The sequence below is a fragment of the Echeneis naucrates genome, chromosome 17, assembly GCF_900963305.1.
Source record: "Echeneis naucrates chromosome 17, fEcheNa1.1, whole genome shotgun sequence".
NCBI classification, from domain to species: Eukaryota; Metazoa; Chordata; class Actinopteri; order Carangiformes; family Echeneidae; genus Echeneis; species Echeneis naucrates.
Genome location: NC_042527.1, coordinates 2665922 through 2689804, shown reverse-complemented (window position 1 = coordinate 2689804; position 23883 = coordinate 2665922). Strand labels below are relative to the sequence as shown.

The 23883-nt window shown below is 41.0% G+C and overlaps 1 protein-coding gene across 8 annotated transcripts in view; it reads left to right on the top strand.

Moving 5' to 3' along the window:
* The first annotated feature begins 3958 nt into the window (after positions 1-3958).
* Positions 3959-23883, top strand: part of depdc5 (DEP domain containing 5, GATOR1 subcomplex subunit) — a 32883-nt gene continuing 12958 nt past the window's right edge. Inside the window, exons 1-33 of one of the 8 annotated variants that reach the window (XM_029525745.1) lie at positions 3959-4206; positions 4517-4584; positions 4729-4816; positions 4942-4988; positions 5372-5457; positions 5532-5615; positions 5688-5737; positions 6500-6569; positions 6750-6828; positions 6914-6975; positions 7067-7136; positions 7217-7289; positions 7383-7486; positions 7568-7642; positions 7869-8003; positions 8096-8157; positions 8230-8303; positions 8397-8466; positions 8563-8602; positions 8674-8794; positions 8884-9107; positions 9234-9434; positions 11457-11592; positions 11680-11768; positions 12360-12419; positions 13392-13575; positions 14128-14288; positions 15255-15375; positions 22453-22620; positions 22724-22946; positions 23217-23353; positions 23442-23535; positions 23792-23854. In XM_029525745.1, the coding sequence (XP_029381605.1) occupies positions 4160-4206; positions 4517-4584; positions 4729-4816; positions 4942-4988; positions 5372-5457; positions 5532-5615; positions 5688-5737; positions 6500-6569; positions 6750-6828; positions 6914-6975; positions 7067-7136; positions 7217-7289; positions 7383-7486; positions 7568-7642; positions 7869-8003; positions 8096-8157; positions 8230-8303; positions 8397-8466; positions 8563-8602; positions 8674-8794; positions 8884-9107; positions 9234-9434; positions 11457-11592; positions 11680-11768; positions 12360-12419; positions 13392-13575; positions 14128-14288; positions 15255-15375; positions 22453-22620; positions 22724-22946; positions 23217-23353; positions 23442-23535; positions 23792-23854 (3366 nt within the window). In that variant the 5' untranslated portion in view covers positions 3959-4159. Of the gene's footprint in view, positions 4207-4516; positions 4585-4728; positions 4817-4941; positions 4989-5371; positions 5458-5531; positions 5616-5687; positions 5738-6499; positions 6570-6749; positions 6829-6913; positions 6976-7066; positions 7137-7216; positions 7290-7382; positions 7487-7567; positions 7643-7868; positions 8004-8095; positions 8158-8229; positions 8304-8396; positions 8467-8562; positions 8603-8673; positions 8795-8883; positions 9108-9233; positions 9435-10818; positions 11275-11456; positions 11593-11679; positions 11769-12334; positions 12420-12989; positions 13363-13391; positions 13576-14127; positions 14289-15254; positions 15376-22452; positions 22621-22723; positions 22947-23216; positions 23354-23441; positions 23536-23791; positions 23855-23883 lie in introns of those variants that run through there. The other 7 variants (XM_029525746.1, XM_029525750.1, XM_029525748.1 and 4 more) reach the window with 7 other exon arrangements.

The window sequence follows — 23883 nt, the reverse complement described above, 5'->3', positions numbered from 1 at the left end:
CAAGAAAAGTAATCTGGCTTAATGCTTACACAACTAGTAGTGACACAAAGGTGATTGGAGGGTACTACATAGTAGTGGTGCAGCTCTTATTCGGGTCCCCTAGAGTTGTGAGAGGAACCGAAAATGGCCATGTAAGAGGCTTCCAGCGTGTCCTTCTCCCTGTTCAACCGGACAACACCCTTGATAGTTACTTGGAGGGGGCCAGCACCACCAATCAAAGAATTGAAAATTGGTGGGGTTTCCTACGCGGTGAGTGCGTGAAGTTCTGATTAGCCTTGTTTAAAGAAATCAGAGACAACAGGAATTTTTATGGTGAGTTTCTGGACAAAACGTCTCCTGCAGTTTTGTTGCATGGGACTCATCCAGGTGAGTTGATGAATAATGAGGAACGGAGAGGGAGGACAGAAAAGGGAAATGGAAAGGGAAAGGGGGATGGTGGGAAGACAGAGACAGAGATGGGAGGAAAGGGGTAAGAGAGATGGAGAGGAGGGGTAGAAACAGAAGAAGAGAGGAATAGAGATGGGAAGAAGCAGGGAAGCAGGTCATGTGTGAATGCTATAATTTAGAGCTTTATTTATGTTGTTCCATATGCACAGCTTTAGCTAAATGTATAAATATATTCTTTTTAACAGGATGAGTTGGATGACACTACACAGGTTTGGAATGCACACAATATCAGGCCATCAAGAAACCTGAATATCCCCAGCGATCAGCCTAATGTGATGTATGCTGTTCCTAAACTTTACCGGACAACAGATTTTCTCTCCCCTGTTGAAGATGAACACATTCAACTGCAAAAATGAAAATGAAAAAGTGTCTTTTGGCTGGCTGTACCATGTGATCTAGATGTTTACGAACCCTGGAACATCTTTATGGCTGAGTCCCATCGTGCGCCACCAACAGATCCATACCAGGCTGTGAACTTGTATATGCACCTGAGAGACTATCACTGCATCTCTGTAAATCACCCGACCCTCTCCAGAGGATCGACACTCTATTGCAGTGCGCCTCCCCCCGACCCTACCCCCAGGATGGAGACTCCAATGCATTGCGCCTCCCTAGTGAATGGACACTAAACTGTTGTGCATATCCCTCCCTCCAAACCTCATTTTGTATTTTGTTAAATCTCTAGTGTTCCTTTTATAAATACACAGGGATTTGGCTATTCACTGCACTCTTTGTTTGTTTCTGTAATTGCATAATCCTTATGGTGATGCCATTTACTGCATTTGCTTTTTGATATGAAGGTCGAGTGTGCACAGAACTGTGAAAAAAAAGCATCTATGTGAAAGTTATAAAAATCCCCTTCTGGCTGACCAGCTCCCCAGATTTGGAAAATATGCTTTCACAGGCAACAGATGATGCTAGGATGCACAGATACTTGCAAGTTTCCACAGCATACGATATAAAGTCTTTTTCGTACAACCCAGTACTTCAGGGGATCCTCTGCTCTTGTCAGAATTTGTTCACGTATTGTTCACACATACATATATACAGTATATACGTATATATTTAGCTTACTGTCAGGATTTCCAGTGTTGACAGGGTCACTGGTTTGCTGGGTATGATTGTCATCATGCCTGGCACACAAGTGTCTCAGCTTAGATGATGTGTTGTTGCTGTAAGACAACTCTTGTGTGCAGAGCAAACACCGCACCTACAAGCAATTGTAATTTTGTGACCCATTTAAAAATTAAAAATACAATTCAATTATGGAGACATAAAATATATGTAATAAACTGCAGTATACCTTATTTGGTTGTATGTGATCAAAATGATCCCAAACTTTAGAATGTCACTTATTGGTGGTACTCGCCATGAAACTTGCCAAAATACTCTCACTCTCACTATCCAAATATCTATCTCCTCACAACCCCATTTTGAGGCATAATGACGCATCTTACATAGCTGGTATGGCACCAAACCACTCAAATCTGTCAAACCTGTCAAGCTGTCATTGGCTCAGAATGCATTGAAACGCCATGAGCCAATGCCACACACTGAAAGATTATGAGCCAATGAAAAGCTTGGGAACATTTTGAAGCAACAAAGACACAGCGTTTTGAATCACTCAGTTTCAGGAAGAGTGACACAAGTTCCAAAGCCTCGGTATCATTTGCCTATCACTATTACCCTCTGACATTTCCTAGGTCCTGTTCTTTGGCTACTCTCCTGCTCTTCCATGTTGAATCCCATGTAGAGGATTGTGCCCAGAAGACACAGACTGCCACTGCTATTTTGTTTGTTTTATTTCGTTTGCTTAATCATTTAGTTTGGGTTTGTTGCTGCTCTGGTCATTTTATCTTTGAATTATTTCAGTATGTTCTAACTGTAAACTGTATTAAAAAAACAGACACTATACAGAATCAAGGATATGTAGTTTTATATAGTTCAGCTAACAGTCAGCAGGAATCAGTATTACACTCCTGTGGGTTCCAGCTCACATTGGTATTACAGGGAACGAGTTGGCAAACCGGCATGCTAATAAAGCTACAGAACAACCTGATGTTAATATGGAGATTACTTATAGCAAGGCTGAAATCAAGAGTATCGTAAATGGAAAAATGAGAAGTGCCATTATCTGTGGGACAATGAACAGACAGGTAGACATTTTTGTAACATTCAAAGGACTGTGGGATGGCAAACAAATACAAGTAGAAACACACAGGAAGATGAGAGAATTTCTAGAATGAGGTTAGGTCATATACGGTTGAAAAGTACTTTGTTTCTAATGAAAAAACATGTTGATGGAAACTGTAGTGAAGAGAGCATGTTGTTAAAGCCTGTGCTATATAACAGATAACAGTTCTGTTATCTGTAGTATAGTACAGATAACAGTATGAAAGAGCAGTTATTCAGGTATATTGAAGCTGAGGATATGGCTTTAAGGTTGAGTTAAATATTAAAAAAACCAATCCAGTGAATCATGTTTTAGGAAATTGATGCTGATGCTGATGATCAGCTGATGAACAGCCTATTTCCGTTAAATTGTTGTTTTTAGCAAATTGCCTGCTCAGATTTTTTTCTCTTGCTCCCCTTTCTTCTTTTTGCATTTTGAAGCTCTACTTAAAGCCTTCTAAAGATCCAGCAGTGCAAAATGCAAATTCTTGCAATTTCTTAACTGGTCTTAAGATTTTGATCAGGAGTGTAGGGGCAGCCGCTCCAGCGTTTTGATGATGTGCGGGCCGCCAAACTGTGGTTATGTACATTACAAGATAGTTTCAGAGCCGGGACCAGCCACAAATGTTAACTCAGGTTCAGCTTCACATAGTTGGGCAGCGCAATCCTTGAGCACACACCACCTGGGGCAGCTGCATTTACAGGACAGTCTCTCAATTTCCAACTTCAGATCATAAATAAACGGAAATAATGTAAACGGAACAATGCTTTCTGTGCGGCCCTTACCCTACAACCCTAACCCTCCAATTAAAAACAAGAAGAAGAAGAAAGTTGAAATCGTATGCTTGATAGTGTTTTCAGACTGTACGGTGAAGGGTTATTATACACTCGTTGCTTAGCAAAAGGTGCTTTTTTCAACCGTTCTCAGATTATTTGAAGTTAGTCATAGGCTGAAATGAACGTGCTATATGATAACAGGTTATTGAATCAAATGGTCTCGTTAACACACAAGTTGTGACCCATAGACATCTCATAGACATCAACTTCATCTTAGAACAACTGGCGTCGGCTCCGATATATAAGTATACACTTTGTAGTATACACTTTGTGCAGCGCAACGCTTAATGTAATAAGAATACAAATGATCGACATCCTCTAGATCTGAGTTAATTTGGGTACGTTTATGTTTATTTCAAGACTTGAACACATCTTTAAATCATGAATATTTGGTGGGTGAAAGAAACGTAGATGGAAATAAGCGAAGTGAACCCTCTTGTTTCACTACGATGCTTTGATCGTTGCCACCCGATCACGTCATACGTCTCCATATTTTGGAGGAAGTACGAGTACCGTGTAATAGCTAGTAAGCTAGCACACATATTTATATCTACACGGTATAAACGGCGCTTCTAACTTGTTTCACATATAATGGTGCATTTTCGGTGCAAGTATGCATTGGTGAAACCTACTACGCCTAGTACGCCTGCGCCTAACCCGTAAATTATTTAAAAAATGGCACATGCTAGGCTAGCAGTGACCCATGTCAACATCTCTGGCCGTTGAAGTTTCTGAGGAGAGATTGCTCAGGTACGTGTTTTATGTGGTCATTTGCTTGCACTGGTGTTACGTTACGTTAATATCTGCTGAATATTGGTAAATGACCGTGATTTGAATACATTCCTTGGATTTTTTGAGACAAACATTCATTTTTGTGGTGTTGTGGTTAAAAAGCCTGACAGGAAGCTCATCATGGGTCAGTTTAGGTTATTAATTTGTAATCGTGGAAAATTTTGAATTTGACATTATTCCCCACATGGTGTAGAATGTTGAATCAATATCTCCTTGATTGTTGGCAACACTGATGAAACTGAACTGAAATTATGGTTTTGTCCACTAGGAGATTTATCATGAAGAACAACAAGTCATATAAACTAGTGTTGCACAAGAGAGGTTTTGGTGGAAGTGGTAAGTGAACATTTGACTGTCGCTAATTTTAATCCCTATAGTTGTTTATTCATAGTCGCCACAATTGCTGTATCAATCTTGATTTAGTTTTTTTTATTTTTCCATATTATGAGTTTGTTTCTCAAACCGACTTACTTTGAGCAGATGATGAGTTGGTTGTCAACCCAAAAGTTTTCCCTCAAGCCACGCTTGGAGATATAATCGAAATTGCACATCCCACAGATGAGTACAGGTGAGCTTGCTCAATTGAGATAGTGACTGTTAAGTAGTTTTTACACTTCAACTGATGTGTTTCTGTTACCACTTAGCTGTACTTAGCCTATAATCTGGCGTTGCTTTGTTTTTTTCAATTCTCAGTCCCCTTCTGCTGCAGGTGAAGAGTTTGAAGGAGGATTTACAGAAAGGTAAGTAATTGAACACTGTGTTGCAGCAGTATTTCAGATGTTAGATTACACTTTGTTCAATTAAACTTCAATAATCAGATTACTGGTTGCTAAAATTCAATGGATTTGCAATATATATATTTGTTTATATATTTATTATTTTAAATGTGGGTTTTGCTGTTACAAAGAGCTTTAGGAAAGTTTGGGTTTATTCACAATTGCTTTTGTAATTTTATGACAAATTATCTATTCATCAACTAAATATGTATTTCATTCTACTGTTAATGGACAAATATATATTCACTCGAACCATTCTGACCTTGTATGAGCTAGAATATGAAAAGGTGTGTGATAGTTGTGATATCTGTTCACTACCTTTTAACAAGTATTTGTTTCTTAATTAGAGACAATCAGTGTGGACCAGACTGTGGCACAAGTCTTTAAACTTCGTGCATACCAGGATGTCATTGTTAACATTGTTGACCCCAAGGTATGTTCACTGTGGGTCCTCTGTAGCTCTTTCACCTTTCAGTGTAAGGGACTCTCACAGTTCTGTCTTTGCAGGATGTGACATTGGACTTGGTGGAGCTCACCTTTAAGGACCAATACATTGGCAGAGGAGACATGTGGAGACTGAAAAAGAGTCTAGTAAGCCATAAAAATGTTTATGTAATATTTGTGTAATAGAACAACAACATAACTGTCACCGTCTTATTACAGGTGAGCACATGTGCTTATGTGACACAGAAAGTGGAGTTTGCGGGAATCAGGTATAAAGTTACACTTTGTTTATATAAATGCTTTTTAGGTGTGCATGTTTCTTTCTCTGATCCAAGTTTTATTGCTAGTACACAGGACACAGCAGGAAAAGGGCACATATAGAACGTAAAGTTAAAAAATTAGAAAGCAAATATTTGACTGGAGTGTGTTCAGATAGTGTTCAGAGTCACTTCTTTCACATCGACGCAATAATTTTGAAACAACAGGACTATGATGTGGCCATCACATTCACTGATCTGGGCTTAATGGCATTGAGGACAAATGAAGCTTGTCTTAATTTACAGGTTGTAAAACACGAGAATTCTGTGAATGAGAGAGAAACCAGAACAAAACTGAACTCTTCGGCCTCTAATTTCCTCCAGATATTATGTTTAGAAATGTTTGCACTTCTGTCAGTTTTCAGCTCTGTTGCAGCTTCTTATCTGTATGGTCTTTGCCCTGATTTGCATCATTTATGAGACGTAATTTCAACACATCTCCAACAAGCTTCACCATATATGAATTCCATCCTCAATCATCATTAGTCATTCAGTTATATTTCAGAGGAAGAACTTGAGCCAAACATCGGAAGTCATGATAAAGTGTCTGATCACTTATGCCAATGTGAGATTGTAGTTCCAGTCTTCTCTTCATTCATGTCATTTGGTGAATTGAGTGTAGACTGATGATGCAACATCACAATAAAATGAAAACAGTGAACACTTTAGACGGGTTACATCAGTTTGTTCTGATGATTTTTCCTGATTCTTTAGAGCTCAGGCCAGTGAACTGTGGGTAAGGGGCGAGAAAGTCACCTGTGGCTACATCAGTGAAGACACCAGGGTGAGTTTTCCCAGGCAAAATGACGATGTGACACATAAATTGACTTGCTATAGATAAGCTGTTTATCACTGATAAAATGTTGAATAGATGTGATTTTTACAGCAAGTGTGTAGTTATATGCTTCACGATAACATCTATTTATGTTTGACCCATTTATTTATCTGTATTCCCATGACACAGGTGGTATTCAGATCCACGTCTGCGATGGTCTACATCTTTATCCAAATGAGCTGTGAGATGTGGGACTTTGACATCTATGGTTAGTTGGAACTCTGTGATTATGAGCTGAGCGAGTTCGTTCTCAGTGACATACAGGTTTTCATATTGATATTATTTTGTCTCAGGAGATCTATACTTCGAGAAGGCTGTAAATGGTTTCTTGTCTGACCTTTTTGCAAAGTGGAAGGTTTGTGATTTTCTTTTATTAGCATTTGTAACTCTTAAACTATTTAGTAATTAACGTTAATAATAAGAATTTGTGTTTACTGTTAATCTAGGAGAAGAACTGCAGTCATGAGGTGACCGTTGTTCTTTTCTCACGAACATTGTATAGCGCTAAAACTATAGGTGAGTCTTCATCACCACACCTAGTGAAGACACAGGTGCACTTGTTTCTGTTTCTGTATCTGAGTTTTTGCTCTCCACAGATGAATTTCCTGACATTCTGAGAAGTTCCATCAGACAGGACCATGAGGGTCGTTTTTACGAAGACTTCTACAGGTTAGTTCACTGACAAGGTTCCATCAGCCATTAGCTGGAACTGATACCAGATAGCGATGGTGGTTGATGACTCGTAACATGTTTTGTGAACAGGGTTGTGGCTCAGAATGAGAGGAGAGACGAGTGGACATCATTACTGATCACAATCAAGAAACTGTTTATCCAGTATCCTGTTCTAGTGCGACTGAAAGAAGCAGGTAGTGAAACAGTCCAGCATTTGACAGCCTTTCAATCACGGGCTTTAGTATCTCATTTTTGTTTATTTTCTCTCATGTCAGATGGATTTCCTGTGGGTTATAACTCAACAGCTGCTCAAGGAAATTATCTGGAGGCCATTAACCTTTCCTTCAATGGTGTGTATTTTTAAATAAATATTAGTCAACATCCTAATGTTATTTTGTTTAAAAACTCAATGAGTAACATTTATACAGTGGCAAGAAAAATTTGGCGAATTATTTATTTATTTTTTGTGTTGTAGTTATAATGTGTTCTTTACACACAAAAGAAAACAGCAACAGATTCAGCTCAGTCACTAATTATTGTCATAGAAAGAAGTTGACAGTGGCCATGTCTCCACAGTATTTGACAAACACTACATCAACCGCAATTTCGATCGCACTGGACAGATGTCAGTGGTCATTACACCTGGAGTAGGAGTGTTTGAGGTCGACCGTCTGCTTATGATTCTCACCAAACAACGAATGATTGATAACGGTGAGTGCGGCAAAACCAAGACAATCGAATATTTGACAAGTGACTTAAATGATTATTGCAAGAATGGTGACATGTTTTCTTTCCCTCTTCAGGTATTGGGGTAGACCTGGTGTGTATGGGGGAGCAACCGTTGCACGCAGTGCCATTGTTCAAGGTAACATGTCTGCATGTTTGAATCATTTCAATTGAATCAATCAATTGATAATGTGAGACATTTATTCTATAGCTGCACAATAGGACAAAATCTGGAGATTCTGGTGTGGGAGATGACTACAACCTTCCTCACTGGATCAACCACAGGCAAGCCCACCTTGAAAATGAACAAGACAGATGCTATTTAACTTATCGGTATAATCATCTGATCTATGTCATTTTTATTCGTTTTTCCTGAAGTTTCTACACCTCCAAAAGTCTGAATGCCTGTAGCTCCTTCACCCCTCGAATCAAACTGGCCGGTCGTAAGGTACCTGCACATTTCACAGCTATGTTGTTTTACACTTCAAAATAGTCTTTCTTTTGTTGCTTTTAACAGCTTATTAAAATTACAATTTCTTTCTAGATTCACGCTGAAACATTCAAAAGCAGCAAAGACAAACACAGTGAGTGGTCTCTGGTATCTTTTAAATTTCTTGGAACAATTCTTGAAACTGACTAAACCTTACTGTCTCAGCTCTCTGTGCTCCAAAGGACTCTGATAACAGCCTACCTATTCAGGTTGACTATGATGCTTATGATGCTCAGGTGTTCAGACTCCCGGGGCCTTCACGAATTCAGAGGAGCACAAACTTCAGGTATCTGACCTCTCTGCCAAAGATTTTATTCCCTGTCATTAAAAACAGTGAGAGAGGTACTCTTCACCTTTGAACCTTGTGCCTGTCAGGATATGTCGAGACAAAGACACTACTGGAAGGAAGAGTTGGGGCTCTGTTGACGTTAGTGCTAGCACAGGAGCTTCCCCTCCTGTACGCTCTGGTGGTCCTGAGGAACAGCGTAGCCTGGCCTCTGATGATAGTCTAGGCCCAGTGTCCAACATGCTGCTGATACCCCGTATGCCTACTGTTCAATATGAAGTCAGCAGTTCTTTGGGATATACAAGCACCAGAGGTAACCACTCTAGAGGGTTTGTTGGGATCTGTAGCCCTAATCCAACCGGATTAGTCCATATAATTTACTTTCCCAATTTTTCCATTCTCAATCTCCTCCCTGTTGTTCTGTTATCCCTTTGTACAGAGTTGTTGGAGAAGATGATGGACTCTCAGCGGGACTCCAGTGCCCCTGGCAGGTTCACTGTGGGAAGTGCTGAGTCTACACTGCACATCCGTCCAGGAGGTTACACCCCACAAAGAGCCCTAATAAACCCCTTCACCCCCTCTAGGATGCCCATGAAGCTTACCTCCAACCGTCGGCGTTGGATGCACACCTTCCCTGTTGGTGAGGTGGCATAAACATGAAAACACCTACCATAGGGAACTAGATCAGGTGCTTTTCACAGACTGATTGTAAGCGCAAGGTAGATTCCAAGATCTGCACATTTTATCTTAATATTCAGGCTGCAGACAGAGGGCACTCACTCTTTAATGAGACTGAGAGGCTGTATAGAAAATAATGGATCAGTGACGGCATCTGAGATCCTCCGGGAAGGCAAAGATCATGGGGAGTAGCACCAGCTGGCCCAGTAGCTTGCCCTGGATGTTGTTCAAGGTTTAATTTTGGATGAGTCAAAGATTTAAGAGTCCACTGTCTTGTTAGCCTGACACTAACCATAGCTTGTGTGTTCAGTTTAACATAAATTAAATTCTCAATTCAGATCATGGTAACTGCAGGTGGTCATGTCATGTAGCCCAAGGTTACCACCATAGTTTCTATTCTATGACCCATTTAACAAAATATGATAACAAAAGTCTGTCCTGTCCACCTGATAGATGATGCAAAGTGTCCAAATGTCAGAATGTCTTAGTTTAAATTCACAGAATATGAAGTGTCAAGCACATAAGGATGCTATTTGGCACACTTAACAGCTGCTTCGACAAGTGTAGCAAACTAATGCTAGCAAATACAGGGTCACCATAGAAACAGCATTTTTTTGCTTCTGTAAAATCTCTTTGACTTAACAAAGGAAAGCTTTTAAAATTTCCTGAAGTAACTCTTTTGGCTATGGAGAAATGAAGCATCACATTTCATACCTAATTATAGTTATGGAGGCCTTTTTTATGACTTTATTTTAATAACTAACTAGCAGGGAGGCTGACAGGAAACAGGGAAAGAGAGAGAGATGGGAATGATCAATGAATAATGGGAATATGATCAAGAGATGTCCAATGTATACATTCAAATTGGTCTGTGGTTACAGTGGGGAGAACAAGTATTTGATACACTGCCAATTTTTCAGTTTTTCCCACTTACAAAGCATGTCGAGGTCTGTAATTTTTTTATCATAGGTACTCTTCAACTGTGAGTGAGGGAATCAAAAGAAATATCCAGAAAAGCAATGTGTGATTTTTAAATAATTAATTAGCATTTCATTGCATGACACAAGTATTTGATCACCTACCAACCAGTAAGAATTCCACGTCTCACAGACCTGTTGGTTCTTCTTTAAGAAGCCCTCCTGTTCTCCACTCATTACCTGTAGTAACTGCACCTGTTTGAACTTGTTACCTGTATAAAAGACACCTGTTCACACACACACACACACACACACACACACACTCTCTCTCTTTCACTCACTCACTCACTCACTCACTCTCTCTCTCTCTCTCTCTCTCACACACGAAAACAAACAAAACTCCAACCTCTCCGCAATGGTCAAAATCAGAGAGCTGTGTAAGGACATCAGGGATAAAATTGTAGACCTTCGCAAAGCTGGGATGGGCTACAGGACGATAGGCAAGCAGCTTGGTGAGAAGGCAAAAACTGTTGGCGCAATTTTTGGAAAATGGAAGAAGTTCAAGATGATGGTCCATCTCCCTCGGTCTGGGGCTCCATGCAAGATCTCACCTTTTGGGGCGTCAGTGATCATGAGGAAGGTGAGGGATCAGCCCGGAGCTTCACGGCAGGACCTGGTCAATGACCTGAGCTGGGACCACAGTCTCAAAGAAAACCATTAGTAACACACTACATAATCATTGATTAAAATCCTGCAGTGCACGCAGGGTCCCCCTGCTCAAACCAACGCATGTCCAGAGGAGGAATGGGAGAAGGTCATGAGGTCTGAGAAAATAGAGCTTTTTGTTCTTAACTCCAGTTGCCGTGTTTGGAGGAAGAAGCAGGATGAGTACAACCCCAAGAACACCATCCCAACCATGAAGCATCTTTCTTTGGGGATGTTTTTCTGCAAAGTATATCAAATACTTGTTCTCACCACTGTATATACAAGTGGCAATACATTTATATGGCTGTAGCTTTATTGTCGACTTTGATCCAAGTAGCAGACTGAATTCTCCATTGTTGTAGGTCCTTCTGGAGAGGCTATCCAGATCCATCACCAGACCAGACAGAACATGGCTGAACTGCAGGGAAGCCAGCAGAGAGATCCTGCCCAAACATCCGCTGAGCTGTTGGAACTGGCCTATCATGAGGCCACTGGAAGGTTTGACAAACCAACCAAAGGAACAAGCATTTCCTCTGAAAATATTTTGAGCCTGAGGCAGAAGAATGAAAGTTTCTTATCTTTAAGGCGAACGGCCACCAGGCAATCAGGAGAGAATGGTGTTTACGTAAGTGGAGGGATGGAAGAGTTCACTGGAAGTCCAGGGAGCAATAATGGTAATATACCTCCTGAACACACTTTTTTACTTTTGGTTATTCTGCAGGTCGTGAAACTGGCGAGGTTGCAATTCTCTATATTAATCTTGATTTCTCAGCCTGATGTCCCATAGGGCATTTTTAAAAAAACAAAAAAAAAAGCTTGTCACGTTCTTTAATGAACACATACACAATGGTTAATTTTGACTCAGTCTGACATACATGCTCTTGCTGCCCAAAATATTCAATACCCAAAGTACTTGAGTCCCAAATGTGTCTTAATATGCTGGTGAAAATATTCCCAAAATGCTTCACCACTACACTGTCTACTCCTGCTTGATGGACATTTGTGATGAATGTGAGCAACATTTTCAGTCTTTTAGTCAAATACTAGTAGGTATGGACTAGTAGGTAGGAACACTGACTCACTCATCATGTACTGCTTATCCGTTTCTGCATAAGCATGTACACAGCATCTGAAAATTTTGTGTCAATGGCACCTTTAGAAATATATTAACTGAGAGAAATGGTGATGAGTTGTGGCAACCTTTTCTAAAGTAAAGAGCATGAATTAACAATGATAATAGTGCTGCTCTGTTTTTATTTGTTCAGGAAGTCTGACCAATCATGGCTCATCTTTTGAAGATTCTTCCTTCATCGGTGTCAATCCAAGTGAGTCCATCTAGAAATAAAGACAAATCAGTAGCTAAGTTGCAAGCATGGTCATGAAGCCATTTACTTCAGAAGGTGCCTGATACTCATAATTACCAATCTCATGGTACAAAAAACCTCCAGAGGTGTCTTCAACTTGTGAGGGTTTATTCAGCTTCAGCAGGCAGATTTTTCCACTGGGCATCTGTCTCCAGGGGTTGCAAGTATAAACAGCTGTCGCAAGTCATAGTTTGGGGTTACCTTCCTCTTCCATCTCCATCTTCTTTCGGTTTATTTTCTGACTCCTCTGCTGGGCCTCCTTTTTTTTGATTTGTACCGGCATAATTCTGATTAAATGTAACCAATTCCTGAGATCCTGTAATTAATCAGGCTTTCCATATTTTTTTTATTATTTCCCTACAACAAGCCTCATTCATGCATGACAATGTGCGTATTGTATTTATTTTGATTTGACTGTGACAGTGCTTCTGTGATATAAATCTCTCTCTCTCTTACAAACAATGTTTTGCATGATATAACACTTTGCTTAAATCCACTCACCACTTTACTATTCATATTTGTTGAGCACAGGAAGCATTTGCCACTTGCTTCTCAGTGATGTTGATCATAGTCTCAGCCACAGTCTGCATGTTTGATCACTGCTGCACAACCACAGGCCCCTCAGGAATCACCCGTGGGGGCAACAAGGCCAGTAAAAATAACACTTGACTTGTGTTTTCTTCCCCTTTCTTCTACCTTCTTTTTTGTTCAATTTGTATCATCATTTTCACTCTTCCTCATCTTCAATATTCCATCCTCTTGTGCTCTTTCTCTCTCACTTTCCCACTCCCACACATACATGTACCACTCCACTCTGGGTACATGCATTTTGTCCTTGCTGTGGGGATTTTGTGTATGTGTGTCTGTTTGTGTCTGTTTGTGTGTGTGTGTGTGTGTGCGTGCGTGCGTGCGTGCTTGTTGGTGCTCCTGAAGCCCTACTGCTGTCTGCACCCCCGACAGTGCCCAGCTTCTGTTGCACAGTGGGGGTTGACTGGAAATCACTGACCACACCAGCCTGCCTCCCCCTCACCACCGACTACTTCCCTGACCGTCAGGCACTGCAGAACGACTACACTGAAGGCTGCTACGATTTATTACCACACAGTGATTTGGAGAGGTAGACATCTTCAAAATAAAACTGTTTAGACAAACAGTTTCTGCCTTTAGCTGGCTGACATTTTCTACTTTTAATTTACACACACAGTTGTTTCCACTGAAAGTTCTTCTGTGTTTCTAACACGTTACTAACTGTATAAAATGACAACAGCAGATGTAGTTAGTTTGGAAAGAATTAAATAATTCCAATATAACATTAGGCTGAAATCAAGTGTGTTATTCTACCTGGACAGACCACCCAAGTAAAATTTGCACTACTGCATTATTTTTGATACAAAAATAATTTCTTCTTAATGATGGCCCAAGAACTAGGCATCAGTTAAATCGGTGGTGGTATTCCCAACATTGTAATGATTTTTTTCTGGAGCTAGAAAAACAACAGTAGCATTAGTGAAGCCATAAATTAGAATTTGTTTCAAGCTAATCTCTCAAAAGATTACATATAATTATTCAGAGTGAGAATTGCATATCACAAACTGCTGCTGATATTAGTTACCCAGACCGACATTAAACATTATAAAAAAAATTAAAAAAATTTTTTTTTTTTCCTTAGACGTGAAGATGAAGCTCCAGTGATGAGTGCGTGTCAAGTGTTCGAGGAATTTATCTGTCAGAGGTTGATGCAAGGCTACCAAATCATCGTCCAAACAAACAACAGGAAAGCACAGCCTGCTGTCGCCACACCGCTCGGCAGCAGCCCGCTTTACTCCAGAGGTAAATTAACTCACTCACTTGCATAATATAAAAATCCCTTAAATCAATAATGTGGCCATCTCAATATCAAATATTAAGAGTAGCATTTGTTAAAAGATTTTTTTTTTTTTTTTTGTTATGTATCTGTTTCTTTATCTACTTACACCACAGTGTTTTTACACAACAGAATCTACATGTACTTGCGCTTTAGTTAGGTCTGGCAAAAAGAAGGTCTCAAGAATGTCAAAGGTTAACACAAGGCTCAATCCCAATTTTCACCCTACTCATTACCACTAGCCCTTACTAACTTCCCCTAGCCATCACCCACTACCCCTTCACCCTCAGAAGGAAGCCACAAGGGGTAGGGCTTTGTAATCTTCCTTAGGAATTGGGACACCACTTGCTACATCACTGCATAGTCCCAGCAGCAACATGGAGGCTACGGTTCATGTAAATTTAAGTCAGCATTATTTTATTTTCCTATGTAACCTCCTCACCCTGTTCATCCTCTGTCAATGTAAATTTTGGCAATAAAGAAAACAAAACAACAAAAAACAAAACGTGAAGTCTAAGGTTGCGATTTATTTATTTATTTATTTATTTATTTTTAGCATTCATCATGCTTCGGTTGATAAATAAACCAAGAGCTACGCGGAGAAGAATACACCATTGACATCTGTTGTCTCTTGTGAAATTTTTGTGGTTTTTCTTCTCCGACTTATCCACATCCTCTCGCTCTCTGGGGGTTGCCATCGCTCCCTTTACTGACCTTGAGGTCAAATTTCGCTGCCATTCACACCGAGCAGCACAGTAGCCCATACCACCCCAGCATCACAGCTCTGTGTACTTGTATTAATGCGAAGACGGATGATTCTTCCACCACTGGTTGTTACCCAGAGTTAGTTTATGAAGCTCCACATTTCGGCTGTGAGATGTACACTTTTGAAGACACCTGTGGTAACTGTGTGTGTCCTCTGTGTGTGTCAGGTCTGGTCTCTCTGCGTCGTGCAGAGGAGGAGGAGACGGTTTACTGGCTCAGTATGGGCAAGACCTTCCACAAAGTTTGTCTCAAGGACAAAATAATCACAGTTACTCGTTACCTGCCAAAGTGAGTGCACTTGACAACTTCTAACACAAACATTAATTAATTCATCTTCTGCTGCTTATTTGTTTCTGGGTCGCAGGTGGTGATGGAGCCAATTCCAGCTCACATTGGCGAGGGTGGGCTACACCCTGGACAGGTTGCCAGTACATTCATTATGAGACTGTTCTGACTCCATATGCAATGAACTCTCACAAGGCTTTGTCATGAATGCACATGCTTTGTATCATAGTCGTATTTTGGACTCACAAATGCACATGCTTTGTTTAATGCACTTGCTTTGTGTCGTAGTTGTATTTCACACATCACCAATATAATTTTGAGGCACATTTATAAATTCACAGAGTATACGAATTGCTGAACGTCCATTTATGAAATCTATAGGTTGAATTTTGAGACTGATCTGACGTCTCAGGTCAACCAACCTCATGTTTATGATTGACAGATTCATCAGCCAGTTAGGGTTGTTTGCTTTCAGCCAATCGAATGGAGAAACTTAATCAACCTCAACCTGTCAGTAACATTTTTCTGACTATCCCCTCGTGCCGTGTCACTGAATTAGTTGAAGCATCCTGCTTAGCAAAGTTAAATGTTTGAATGAACATAAACTGTGACCGTATGTTACATGCCGCCTTTGCGAAACGTTGCGAAACATTGTTGTTGTAACGCCAACGGTCACCAAAGGTTAAATGTAAGGGGCCATATGATTGGCTGAAAGCAAACACACCTGATGGTGACGTTGGTTGACTTGCCAAGTCAGATCAGTCTCAATATTCAACATACAGATTTTGTAAATGTACATTCAGCAATTCGTGTGCTCTGTGAATTTATATTGCAAGTGTGCCTCAAAATGTATGTGCATTTGTGAAAAGTCCCGTGAGAGTTCATTCATTATGAAACTGTTCTGAGTCCATAATCACAGGGCAACCACCAATTAACCTTGTGGTCAGAAGTTTACATACACTAAAGCAAAAACTATTCAAGACAGCTTTAACCCAAATTGCCACCCAATTTGAATGAGGACATATATGTGGTTATTCAATAATAGTGTCTTCATTATTCTGTCAATGGGGTAGATCAGAATTTTTGACCTCAGATAGATATTTAGTTGATTTCCCCAAATGACCTCAGGTTCTTGTTGTTCATAAGTTTACATACACCCACTTGTCTGGCCTATTTAACAGTAAATCAGTTGAAATCAGGTTGTGCAATCATCCGTGGAATCATCCGTTTTGTCTGGTGTTCATTCATGTTGTGTAAAAGCCAAGGTGTAGAAATTATGGGGTATAAAAGCAACTTGACTTTACACACACTACATTTCAACTTGAGACTTGCAATGGGAAAGTCAAAAGGATACAGCAATAACATCAGGGAGCAAATTGTTGCCTTGCTTAAGTCAGGCTCGTCTCTTGGGACCATTTCAAGGCAGCTTGATGTACCAAGGGCATCTGTTCAGACAATTGTACACAAATATAAGCACCTTGGGAGAACAGCCATAATGCCACGGTCTGGAAGAAAGCTGAAATTAACATCCAGAGATGAAAAACTTTTGGCAAAAAGGTGAAAATTAACCCCAAGACTGTCAAGAAAGCCATCTGCAAAGAATTGGCTCCCTCAGGAACAAATGTCTGTGGCCATGGTCAAGAGAGTTCTCCGTCGACATGGGCTAAGAGGGTACCAGGCCAGAAAGAAGCCATTACTCTACAGACACAGAAAAGTTTGGCTGAAGTTTGCAAAAGAGCACCAGTGTAAGGATAAAGCCTTCTGGAAGAGTGTCATGTGGTCGGATGAGACGAAAATAGAACTGTTTAGGCATAATGACCAGCATACATTTTCCTGCGAAAGGGCGAAGCCTTTAATCCCAACAATACCATCCCAACAGTCAAACATGGTGGAGGAAGTATCATGTTGTGGGGTTGCTTTGCAGCATCAGGAACTGGTGAACTCCAGAAGATCAATGGAATCGTGAGAAAAGAGCAATACTTGGAAATATTGCAAGGAAACCCCAAAAAGTCAGCCAAATCTCTGCAACTTGGTCGAAATTGGATCTTTCAACAGGACAATGATTCAAAACATACTGCAAAATTAGTTTCAAAATGGTTTCAGCAGAACAAGGTGAAAGTACTGGAGTGGTCTTCACAAAGCCCTGACCTCAATCCTATCGAGAATATGTGGAGTGAACTGCAGAAACGAGTCTGTAAGAGAAGACCGACAAATCTGACAGAGTTGTACCAAATCTGCCAGGAAGTATGGCCAAAAATTGTGTGCCTGGAACATTGTCCGGTCCTGAAGGTTGCTTCTGTGACTCTTGTGGTGATCAATGTTGCTCCTGATGGACCTCCGGCTCAGGATCAAGGGATCGTCCCTGAGGTGAGTCATCACATGAATCGGAAGTGTGGAGCAGTTGATCACCAAGTCTCCAGAAGAGGTGATCACTGGTTTCCACAGTGTAGGACACAGGGCCTGTTTTTGCAACCACTGTTGCAGGTGTCCACTTAACACCACTGGTATAGTTCAAGGTGAGCACCTTATCTCCTGCTCTAAATCTTTTGAGCTTTGTTTTTGTTCATCTTTCCATTTGAGCTCTCTGTTGAAGGTGGACAGCCTCTTTAGTCTTCTGCGGTCTCAGAAGATCTAGCTGAGTGTGGAGCTGTCTCTTTAGCGTCGAAGAAGCAGGAGATACTTCTGTTGTAGCATGAGGTCTGTTCTGTATGACAGCAAAAATGCACTTAGGCATTGGTTGAGAGACTCTGTCCACTCAGAAGACTTGAAAGCTTTCTTCATAGTTTGTACAAATCTTTCAGCAAGCCCATTTGTAGCTGGGCAATAAGGTGCAGACTTGATGTGCTGAGTACCATTCTCTTCCATGAATGTCTTGAACCCTTCAGACACTAGCTGTGCGCCGTTATCACTGACAAGTTGTTGTGGTAGACCAAAACGGCTGAAGATAGACCTGAGCTCTTTGATGATTTTCTCTGAATATGTGCTCTTTATCACAGCAACTCCTGGCTATTTGCTATCAACTACCGCTAAGAACATGTGGTTCTGCAGTGGTCTAGCAAAGTCTATATGGACGCATTGCCACGGTTCTTTTGGCCGGTCCCCCGGATGTAATGGCACCAGCTGTGGGAGGTTTCTCAATTTCTGGCAGTCAGAGCAGAACCTTGCTTTCTCCTCTAGAGCAGCCCGGCCACCAGAAACAGCTGCGTGCAATTTCTGTCATTCGCACTGCACCGCACCACACCACACCACACCGCAGTGTGCAGTATGCAGTTTAGCAAGCAGAGTGGTGGAATGATGACACGGTAGCTCCACAATAAGCATCCAGACTGGACTGAAAGCTCATCTTGTCTCACCAGGTAAGGCTTAAGGCTGGGTGTCATCTCTCTTAACCCTAACCCTAACCCTCTCCTCTTTCCCGAGTGATGATATCCATAACCTCAGACAAGACTGGGTCAGTGCGTGTGTGTTTCTTCATGTGAGCTGAGGTGACTGAAGCAACCGTCACATCGTTTGAAGTAAAATATCTCACCTTGTGTGGGCTCAGTGTCTGTGACAGGCAAAGGGGGTCTTGAGAGCCCATTAGCGTTCTGATGTTGGTATGACTTCCTATACTTGATCTCATGGGCTGATAACAACAGAGCCCATCGGCTGGCTTTCAGCAATGGAATGCCAGTGTGGGAACCAAAAGTGGAGGTTAAAGGTTGATGGTCTGTCAATAGCTTGAACTTCCTGTTGAAGAGATACTGATCAAATTTCTTACACTGCAGTCAGTGCTGCGTCCTAGATGCAAAGGCAATCAGCCTCTCTTCTCCAGATGGCATGATGTGAGATATGACTGCATCCACCCCATAAGATGAGGCATCACATGGCAGCTGAAGTGGTAACTTTCGGTCAAAATGTGGGAGAGCCTCAGATTTGGCAAGGGCTGTCTTTACGTCTGTACGGCTGTATTATGTGGATACAGCGGTCCGTGCTGTATGTGTGTGTCTTTCTCTCTCTCTCTCTCTCACACACTTAGCCACGCCTCCGTCCCTGCGATTGGAACGGCATCTTTCCTACGGTGGCACCTTGACAGTCAGTCAGTCCGGGCGGCTGTCTGAAATGGACGGTTCGCCTTGACTGTGCCATCATTGCATAACTTTGTAATCAGGAAGTCCTGAGAGTGGATGTTTCCTTGTTCCTGAGAGTTCTTGTTAGTTCTGACTGTATAGATTCCAGAAGAAGAGTGGCCAGGATTACCTCCTTGTTATTTGGTATATCTGGCGACTGACCTGGTTTTCTTAAATATTTGACGTGTGGTCTTACTAGGTGCAGGGGTGCTGGTCCTTTTGTATTTTCGGTTTTTAGTTAAGTAGGCAGCTTTTGTGTTTGTTTCTTTTGAAATCAAAAGTAAGTCAAGAAAATAGCTCAGTGAGTCCTCTTTATGTTTTATTCCTTTTTTTGATTTGACCAGCATCCACTGGCCCTCTTCCTCAGTTTGTTCTCTTGGTTATGTTACCCACTTCTTTTGTTCCCCCCCCCCAATGGCAATAAAACCTTGGTTTGCCTAACAACATCTGGCGTTTGTGTTGCGTCCTCTGTTCCCCTAGACTAGGGGCTGTAACAACGTCCTTGAAAGCTGTACAACTTTTTCGAGGACTTTGCCTAAGAAGGGTACGTTTGATATAGGCAGATAGTTGTTTAGTACTGTGGCATCAAGACTGCTCTTCTTTAGAAAACGCTTGATGACAGCAGTTTTTCAGGCATTTGGAAATGTACCAGTCTTAAAGTGAGATGTTGACTAGTTGTGCAAGTTGTGGTAACAAACTGCTCAGCACAGACTTTAGAAATCTAATGGGTAACTCATAAAGGCAGCACGTTGATGGACTCAGACTGCAGGTGATCTATTCGACTGTTTTGTCAGTGACAGGTGTGAAATGTGTCAGTTCTAGGTGTCTAGCTGGATGTAGAGTAGGTATTTGTGTTGTGGAGGTTATTGCATTTTTAATTCCTTGAACTTTGTCATTAAGGAATATTGCAAAGTCATTACACTTAGATGTATAAGGGCAGTGAAACTGGAGGGTTTGGTAATGTGTTCAATGTAGCAAGGACATGAGAGTTGTCATGCAGTTTGTGATGATTTTTGAAAAATAACTCTCCCTCGTTCTACACAAAGTCTGGTTTAACACGTATAGCTTTTCTTTATAAATCTCGTAATCAATCTGAAGCTTTAACTTCCACCATTTTGGTTCGGCTCTCCGGCATTCCTTTTTCCGTGCCCTGACTGAGTCTTCTTTACTCCATAGCGCCTTTTGCCTACTTTTAACCATTCTAACCTTGACAGGAGCAATGGTATCCAACACATTTAAAACACTTGCTGTAAAAGAGTTCAACAAGTCGTCAAAATTAGAATGCTGGGTATTTTCAAACCTTTATATTATTTATATAAACTGTGTCCCTGTGCTGTCGTTTGAGTCTTCCTTGAATAACTGTAGACCTAGCTACCAGTTTGGGTGTGACAGACAAGTTGAAGAAAATACAAAAATGATCAAATAAAGCAATATTGATGAAGATCAAATTTGAGAAAGAAACGCCCTAGGTAATGAGCACATCCAGAATGTGCCCTCTGCGGTGGGTGGGCTCAGTCACATGCTGAGTTAGAACAAACATTTCAAGGACCACAGTGAGTTCTTCAGCGTGCCTGTCATTGGCTACATCCACATGCACATTCAAGTCACCTGTAATAACAAAACAGTCAAAATCAGTGCACAGAAGTGAGAGTAGTTTCGTAAAATCATCAAATAAAACAATTATATGGTGGTTTGTAGAGGGTGATATAAAGTATGTAAGATTGCTTTAGCTGCGTTTTGAATGACACATTATCAAATGGTAAAAAAAAAACAAATAACAATTTGTGGCTAAGTATGTTGTTTCCGAATTTGGCACAAACACCCCCACCCTTCTGGTTTTGTTGCATTTCAGACAAAAAATTGAAGTGAGCTGGACCAGACTTAATTAGGACTGCATTAGCTGTGTTTTGGTTGAGCCATGTCTCGGTTAAAAACATAAAATCAAGATTGTAAGAAGAAATAAAACTATTGATTAAAAAAGATTTGTTATTTAAAGATCTGACATTGAGTACTATGTGTTTAAGAATAGCTGGAGTAGAACTGGATGGTGCGTTCTTGCAGGGGATATGGATTAGATTTCTCTGATCGGACAGTCTAACTGTCCCTCTCTTAACTAATCTCTGTGGTTTGACAGTAGTTTTTGTTTTAGAGGAGAACTCTCCCTTCTCTGAACCTCTGGTTGATATGGGGCTAAGCAACGCAGAGGCCCTTGGCATCCGAGACAACAGCATGATGCTGTTGATGCTGTGTTTCCTATTAATGTTGCCTAAAGGAAGCAAATAAAGAGTGCAGAGGATTGGTTCAAGTACCTACCCCTGTGGAACTCCATAATTGGTTATAGTGTGTGAGGAGGAGCTATTGTTAATACGAACAAACTGATGTCTATCTGATAAATAGGATTTGAACCACCTTAGTGGAGTTCCTTTAATGCCTGTAATAAAATATTATGATCTATGGTGTCAAATGCATCACTGAGATCTAAGAAGAAGAATGGAGGTGGATCCATAGTCTGAAGCCATCAGAATATCATTATAGACTTTAACCAGTGCTTTTTCTGTGCTATGATGAACTCTAAATCCTGACTGAAACTCTTTGAGCAAGCCGTTCCTATGCAGATGATCATGTAATTGGTTTGCTACTGCTTTTTCGATGATTTTAGAAATTATATGGGTCTATAATTGGTCAAAACATCTGGATCAAGATTTGGCTTTTTAAGTTGGGGTTTGATAACTGCGGTATTAAGAGTCCAAGGTACATAACACAAAGATAGAAGTCAGATTCAGTAGATTACTGCCTAATGTAGGTAAGAGCTGATGGATTCTTTCCCTGATAATTTTATCTGTAAAAAAATAACTTCTAGCACTGCGGAGAGCTTTTTTATTAATTTTTAAGCTTTCATTCCAGGCACAATAAGACTCCTCAAATCAGACAGTACAAATTGTTAATAATGCATTATATGTGTGTACTGTAGGTACCTGTATGAGTCAGCTCAAATCCAGTACAGTTACAGCCTCTGTCCTCCACACTCTGATGCTCAATTTGTGTCCTGCTGGGTGGAGTTTGGCCATGAGAGACTAGAAGAATACAAGTGGAACTATTTGGACCAGTACATCTGCTCTGCTGGTTCAGAGGACTTCAGGTGCACACACTCACACACACAGACTCAGGAGAGCACCAACAGTGTTTTCTACATGTTAAATTATTAAGCATCACGGTGTTCCTACCATCTATCCAACTTCTAGTTTAATAGACTCTCTCAAATTCTGGAGAACTCGATTCCTTCTGCTGCCAGCTGGAGGTGCTCGGAGGGTGGCTGATGGGGAAGGCCACTGGGATGTTTATGGAGAGGGAGCAAGTGCTGGAGTGGGTGGCAGTGCTGACTGGGCACTACTGGATGGATTCATCCGCTTCTTGGAGGGTCTCAACCGCATTCGACGACGGCATCGCTCTGACAGGCTCATCAGGGTGAGGCTTTCCTAAAAAGTACCTGCACAAATGTCTTCTCAATGTCATAGTTTTAAATTTGCACGACAATGCTGTTTTGTTTTTTTTGTTTGTTTTTTGTTTTTTCAGGCTGCATTTATTTTAATATTTTATTCACCTGAAATAAATAGAGAAATTGGATCAGCATTGGCTTCCTGTCATATGACCATGCAAGAATCATTGCAATAACATTGTGTAATAATAAAACAGCAAGAAGAAAAATTGACACTTATTTTGTTTTTCCACACACAGCAGAAGGGCACACCAATGAAAGGATTGCAGGTTACCAGTCCTCTCCCTACATATCCAACTGAGCCTTTGCCGCCGCCACAAGGCAAGAAAGGCACCTCTGCTTTATCAGCCCTGTTGGAGATGGAGCAGAATCAGAAGTAAGTAGCCCTAGGGATCAGCATGTTGCATCTGTGCTATGACCTTCCAATTTGAAGACCTAAATGTGTTCTCTTTGCTGTTGGTCAGGACATTAGAGGAGCAGCAGGCAAGGCCCTCACATACCATCAGTGACCTATCAAACATTGCTACAGTACCCACATATGTAGACAGCCCTCGCAAAGTGAGTATCTTATCTGCATGAATGAGCTATTCTGCTTCAGGCATTTAGCCTCTGCTAAAACATCTAAATTAATGTCAACAGCAACAGATACATTGACAAAAGCTTGTTCCTTACTGGTGCTTCAGCTTGGGGCCTTTGCTGTTTTTTTTCTCTTTTCATCTGTTTTTATTGTCCACGCCTCTGCTCTTGTTTTGTTCCTGTGACTGTGGGCTTTGGGTGTTTGATCCTGGGTTGCGTTCTTCATGTATGCTGAAAGGATGCTGCCTTTATTTTGGATTTTATACGTAGCCCCCGTTCCTCCTACATCTGTCACTCTCAGGTTAGTTATAAAGTACCTGGGCATAGCTG